This window comes from Antechinus flavipes, chromosome 2 (assembly GCF_016432865.1).
Source record: "Antechinus flavipes isolate AdamAnt ecotype Samford, QLD, Australia chromosome 2, AdamAnt_v2, whole genome shotgun sequence".
Taxonomy (NCBI): domain Eukaryota; kingdom Metazoa; phylum Chordata; class Mammalia; order Dasyuromorphia; family Dasyuridae; genus Antechinus; species Antechinus flavipes.
Window position 1 is genome coordinate 471,584,469 of NC_067399.1, and position 7,042 is coordinate 471,591,510.

General features: G+C 32.3%; 1 protein-coding gene across 3 annotated transcripts in view; it reads left to right on the top strand.

The window, feature by feature from the left end:
- LOC127550597 (zinc finger protein 501-like) overlaps positions 1–4,739 on the top strand; it is a 42,759-nt gene extending 38,020 nt beyond the window's left edge. For all 3 annotated transcript variants that reach the window (XM_051979677.1, XM_051979676.1, XM_051979678.1), the window contains one exon: positions 5–4,739. In XM_051979677.1, coding sequence (XP_051835637.1) covers positions 5–1,461 — 1,457 coding nt within the window. In that variant the 3' untranslated portion in view covers positions 1,462–4,739. The remainder of the gene's footprint in view (positions 1–4) is intronic.
- Positions 4,740–7,042: the final 2,303 nt, after the last annotated feature.

Sequence of the window (7,042 nt, forward strand, 5' to 3'; positions counted from 1 at the left end):
TCAGATTGGAAGACAAGGCCTGAAATAGAGGAGTCAAGTACAAAGCAGATCATTTCTCCAGAATTATCCCAGGAAAAATGTAAAAGGGACTTCAAGTTGGGAAAAACTTGGGAATATGAAGTCATGTTAGAGAAGCAACAGGGCAACCAGGAGAGACTTTCCAGACATATGGTAACAAGTCACATGAAAACTAACAAGGTCACTAACCATGAAAGTAATAAATTTGTGAGAAAATTCAAACTCGGATCAGTATTTGCTTTACAACAAAGAATTCCTATAGAAAAAAATCTCCAGAAATTTGATAAGCATGGGAAAAGTTTCAAACAGAATTCAAATTTGATTAAATGTAATAGGATCTCCTCAGGAAAGAAAATTTATAATTACAATGAATGTGGAAACTCATTCAGGTACCACTTAGACTTTATTCAATATCATACTGGAAAAAAATCCTATAAATGCAACGAATGTTCAAAAGCTTTCAATAAGGAGTCTTCCCTCAGCAGGCACTGGAGAAGTCACATTGGAGAGAAAACCTACAAATGTAATGAATGTGGGAAAAATTTCAATGAGAGGTCATGCTTAAATAAACACCAGAGAATCCATACAGGAGAGAAACCCTATAAATGTAATGAATGTGGAAAAGCCTTCACTGGCAGATCATCCCTTAGTAGACATCAAAGAATTCACACTGGGGAAAAACCCTATGAATGTAATGAGTGTGGGAAAGCCTTCATTCAGAGTATACACCTTACTCGACATCAGAGAATTCATACTGGAGAGAAACCCTATAAATGTAATAAGTGTGGGAAACCATTTAGATGGAATACACAACTTATTCTCCATCAAAGAATCCATACTGGAGAGAAACCCTATGAATGTAATGAATGTGGGAAAGCCTTCAGCCGCAGCACGCACCTTAACCAACATCAGCTCATTCATACTGGGAAGAAACCCTATGAATGTGTTGTATGTGGGAAGGCTTTCAATGATAGGTCATCTGTTACAAAACATCAGCGAATTCATACTGGAGAAAAACCCTATGCGTGCAGTATATGTGGAAAAGCCTTTCCTCACAGGTCGTCTCTTACTGAGCATCACAGAGTTCATACTAGAGAGAAACCCTATGCATGTGATGCATGTGGAAAAGCTTTCAGCCGTAACACGTACCTTACTCAACACCAGAGAATTCATACAGGAGAAAAACCCTTTCAATGTAATGAATGTGGGAAAGCCTTTGGCCGGAGCACAAATCTTGCTCAGCATAAGAGAATTCATACTGGATTAAAACCCTATGAATGTAATGCATGTGGGAAGGCCTTCATTGATAGGTCATCTCTTTCTAAACATCAGAGAGTCCATACTGGGGAGAAGCCCTATGAATGTAATGAATGTGGGAAAGCTTTTAGCCACATATCCTCCCTTACTAAACACCAGAGAATTCATAATGGAGAGAAATTTTAGTTCATGGGGAAAATTCATTATAAGTTTAACTCATATTCAACATTAGAGAATTCATTTTGGAGAACATTGAGGTAGTGTGGTGCAGTGAAAGGAGTTGGATTTAGAATCAGAGGATCTAGCTCAAATACTGCTCTTTCAACTTACCACTTGTGACTTTGGGCAGTCATTTAACCTTTCTAGATCTCAATTTCCTCATCTCTAAAATAAGGAAGTTGAGCAAAAGAATTCTTTAAGATTATTTTCAGTTCCAAAATGATCTTTCAAACAGAATTCATCCTTTACCCATTATAGAAATCATGTTGGTGAGCAGTAATATGAACACAAAAAATGTAGGAAAATTTTCATGCAAGGTATAGCACTTATTCAACATCACATTGATAGTAGAAACTAACCATACTAACCATATGAATATGACATGTAAGAAAGTTTTAGATATACTTCAGCTCACCTCAAACATCAGACACTTTAATGGATCTGTGATCTCATTAATGTAATTACTCTCTCCAAAGTGAGCAACTTTTGTCTTCCCTTAAGTCTTTCAGCATTCTGGAAGTCTTTGATTCTTGTGACTCCTGTGCATGCCTACAGATGAAGCATGTAGCCTGTCAATCAGTTATCACTTAACTTTTACCACGTGAACATTCTAACTTATTTTCTAATCAAACAGCATTTTAGTGACATCCTGTGTGCCACTTCTCTGTGTATTTATTGGTTGGGAGGTGTGTTATAGCTCACTTATTCCCAACACTTGAATTCTTTGGAAACTATAGTATTTCATAATTCATAGCTGTTTAGAATCCCTGAAAAAAATACTGTTGTGTTTTTTTTTGTTTGTTTGTTTGTTTTTTTAAAAGGTGGACCTTTGTTTCAGGAAGAAATTTGGAGTCACTTTTCCAAATTCAATCCAGTCTTGAGATTGCTGCCCTCCTAACCTAACTCTTTGTTAATGTGCAGTCTTTCTAAGATAAATGTACTGATAAACCAACTTTGTAGGCTGTCCATCTCACTGCATATCATCTGGACAATAGGCATTATTAAGCATTTTTTTCTTCTGTTATGATAGGCAAACTATTATTAATTGAAGTTCATATTGGAGAGTAATCATAAGAATGTGTCATGTAATTAGTTTTAATTCAGGTCAGTCTACATGGAAAATCAGAAAATATATTTTGATATATGGATTTATAATCTTATTGGTAAGAGTATTTCCACCAGTAAAGTAGATCACAGATCATCCATGTTCTCTCATTCTGAAAAAAATCTTGTCCATATCTTTCATAAATTTTCTACAAGAGCTCCAGAGTTTTATACAATCTACACAATGTTAACCACAAATGGGAACATCTGGAGGACCTTATTGCATTTATAATAAACCTTCCATTTGAATTTTTTTTACTAGACATCCTCCATAATGGTGACAAATAACTTGGGCAATTACATATCTCTGCACACACAACCACCCATCACTCTTCTCGATTCAGTACAAATAATAACTAATAATATTACACTACAAAGAGGAGCAAAGTCATAACATGGTAAGTTTTATGCCTCATTTAACATTAATCTTGAGAGGGTGATTGATTGAAATTTAGCTCACATTTTTCAAGGGATCTTATTTCAAATATGTATAGAAGTAATTTTAAGAACAACAAATTAAAAGAAGTTTTCTTTTAACACCAATTCCATAGGTGTTGACATCCCACATATTGCCTTTTAATGGAGGACTTTAAGTATAACATTTAAGTATAACATAGTTAATTATGCAGTGGCACTAAAATAATGAAACTGACATTTTATAGAAATATACTAGAACAAGTGAATCCAATTGAAAAAATTCATTTTAAGGACACATCTGCTCCTTGCTACCTCACCTTTTACTTTTAATTTTGGTAATAAGAAAAGAAATTTTTTTCTTTGCATTTACCCTGAGTTAATCATAATCTTAGAATCTTAGCAGCTTAAATTGTTTTTTCTTTAAATTTCTATGTATTTTCTATTCTCTGCTAAGCTCTTATTAAATTAATATAGGAAACCATTGCCTGAGTTTTGTTCCTGATACCTAATTAATCTTTTTTTTTCCCTCACCTTCTGAGCTCCTTGCTGACATAGAAACTGTTGCAGATGGCAGGAGACATTTAATAAATGCTTATTGAAGTGAATAAGTAACTACAAATTATATTGAGGAGGGAAAAAACATCAATATGACAGTTTCAGAAAATACAAACTGACAAAATTAGAGGAAATGTCCAGAAAGCTTATATAGTCAGAACTATTTGTTTTATAATTCTGTTCCATTGATGTATTTTTCTATTTCTTAAATCTAATATAGTTTTGATGATTACTGTTTTTGAAGTGCAATATGGTAATAGATGCTTCATTAACCTTTTTTATAATTCCATAATTTTCAAAATTCATAATTCTTTTGTGCTTTTGTTATTTTCTCTCTTTCTAAAAAGTGACTAATTTATATTTAGTATTAGCATCATTCAGTGTGTTAGTGAGGGAATACCTTCTTCAATTGCAGATTTGTGACAACCATTTATAACTTGCAGGCTTTGCAACTGGGATTGAGGGAAAGCAAATGAATTTCTCATGGTCACAGGGCTGATGGGCTTTGATTCTAGTTCTTCCTGATTCCAAAGTACAACACTTTATCCTTTCTTGATATTGTATTACAACTATGTATTAATATGAAAAATAATGACTTTTTTGTTGTATTACATCATTCTAACCATTTCAGAGGTCATCTCTCCAGTTATTTTCTTTATTTCTGTCATACAATTTGAAAACTTTATTTATAGAGGTCTTGTATCTTAGTAGTTTAATGCTCAATAGTTAATATTTTTATTATTGTAAAGAGTATTTTTCTTTCTATAATTTTCTTTCTTTTTCTTAGTGATATATAGAAATGCAGATGATTTTTGTTGGTTTATCTTATACCCCCTTCTTAACAAAGACAAGTATTTCTTAATACTTTCTGAGACTAATTAATTAGTCCTGATTCTGATTAGCTTTTAAGATCACATTGAGATCCAGTATCAATCTTTTGGATTTTCTAATATATAACTATATTATTTGGAAATAAAGATTGCTTATTCATTACAAAATTATTTCTTTCATTTGTTTTTATGCCTTATTGCTGTAGCTTGCATTTCTGAAACAATGATGAATGTTAATATTGAAAGTGAACAAATCTGTTTCAGTAGGAATGTTTATAATGTTTTTCTATTGCAGATGATGTGGTTTTAAATAAATACTATATAAAATTATATTTTGATACTCCAGTGGATCCATGATCTCATCATTCAACAAGCATTTTTAAAGCATCTATGATGTGCCAAGTGCTGGGAAGACACAACGTTTAGATAAAATAATAGGATTTCATGGACTTTCCATTCCAATAAAGAGTTCACACACACACACACACACACACACACACACACACGCACACACATTTTACTATAGAGATGGTTATAAGGGAAAGTAATCACTAAGGGTTAAATAATATTAAGTGATCCAATTGAAGTTAACTTAAATTAGTAGTGGATAAAATAAAATCTGAAGCAGTTAAATGGCACAATGAATAGTCAGGAAGACTCATCTTCCTCAACTCAAATGTGGTCTCACACACTAGTTGTGTGATCCTGGACAAGTCATTTAATCCCATTTGCCTTAGTTTCATTCTCTGTAAGATGAGCTAGAGAAGAAAAAGGCAAAACATTGCAATATCTTTGCCAAGAAAATACCAAATAGGGTCATAAAGAGTTGGCCACAAGTGAAAAAAGATCGAAACACAAGAACAAAAATAAAATCCATTTCATGACTTTTCCCCTTGATGGTCAGCAGTCAAGAAATTGTGCACTAGAGTTTACTGACTAGGCATCTCAGATAAGAAAAGGTAGAACATTATAAAAGTAAGAGATTATCAAGAAGTCAAGGCTGGGTAATGAAATAAAAAAGAAAAGTCAGAATGGGTGAAATGGGCTATGTAAATAAGGATGGGTAAAGGGCCAGAGGTCAAAAAGAAGAACAGATTAGATGTAAGATAGAAGAGATAAAAGTATAAGTGGCTTGAAAGTGAAATTTCAAAGGTCTTTTCTCTCTTAGATTATAACAATAGTGTCTTAATTAGTCTCCAGTCTCTAATATAATCTTTACATAAGACAAATAACACACTCCTATACTATATGTTGAGCAAGCAATCATACAAACACTAAAGGTAACCATCAATCTGAAACTTTTTGGATGGAATAATTCAAAATTTTGTTTATTATAAATAAAATCATAGTTTTGATTGATATATTTTATTTTACTTTTTGTTTTTGATAATAGCTTTTATTTTCAAAACATGCAAAAATAATTTTCAACATTCACCTTTGCAAATTCCTTCCTTTTCACCTTCTCCTAGTGCATCCCTCTTCTTCACTCATTTTTTTGGAGATGATTCCAAGATACTCAACTCCCACCCTTTATGTAAATTCCTTTTAACTGCCCTAATAATGATATGATTCTCAGAAGTTATATGAATGATCTTCTAATACAGAAATGTAAACAGTTTAAACAAACTTTTATTAAACTTTATTATTTCTCTTTCCTATTTACCTTTTTATGATTCTTTTGAGTTTTATATTGAAAAATCAACTTTTTATTCAACATTGGTCTTTTAATCAGGAATATTAGGAAGTTCTTTATTTCATTGAATATTCATTTTTCCCTGAAGAATTATACTCAGTTTTGCTAAGTAAGTTATTCTTGTTTTTAATCCTAGCTCCTTTGCCTTATGGAATATCATATTTCAAGTCCTCGATTCCTTTAAAATGGAAGCCACTCAATGAGGAAACCAAATTATCACTCTTTGCTGATGATATGATGGTATACTTAGAAAACCCCAGAGATTCTACCAAAAAGTTATTAGAAACAATCTACACCTTCAGCAAAGTTGCAGGATATAAAATAAACCCACATAAGTCATCAGCATTCTTATATATCACTAACAAAACCCAACAGTTAGAGTTACAAAAAGAAATTCCATTTAAAGTAACTACTGATTGTATAAAATATTTAGGAATCTATCTGGCAAGGGAAAATCAGAAACTTTATGAGCAAAACTACAAAACACTTTCCACACAAATTAAGTCTGATCTAACCAACTGGAAAAATATTAAATGCTCTTGGATTGGGTGAGCAAATATAATAAAAATGACAATACTACCTAAATTAATCTACTTATTTAGCGCTATACCAATCAGACTCCCAAAAAACTACTTTGATGAATTAGAAAAAATAACAACAAAGTTCATATGGAAAAACAAAAGATCAAGAATTTCAAGGGAATTAATGAAAAAAAAAATCAAATGAAGGTGGCCTAGCTGTACCAGATCTAAAATTATATTATAAAGCAGCAGTTACTAAAACCATCTGGTATTGGCTAAGAAATAGACTAGTTGATCAATGGAATAGGTTAGGTTCAAAGGACAAAACAGCCAATAACTTTAATAATATAGTGTTTGACAAACCCAAAGACACCAGTTTCTGGGATAAGAATGCACTATTTGACAAAAATTGCTGGGAAAATTGGAAA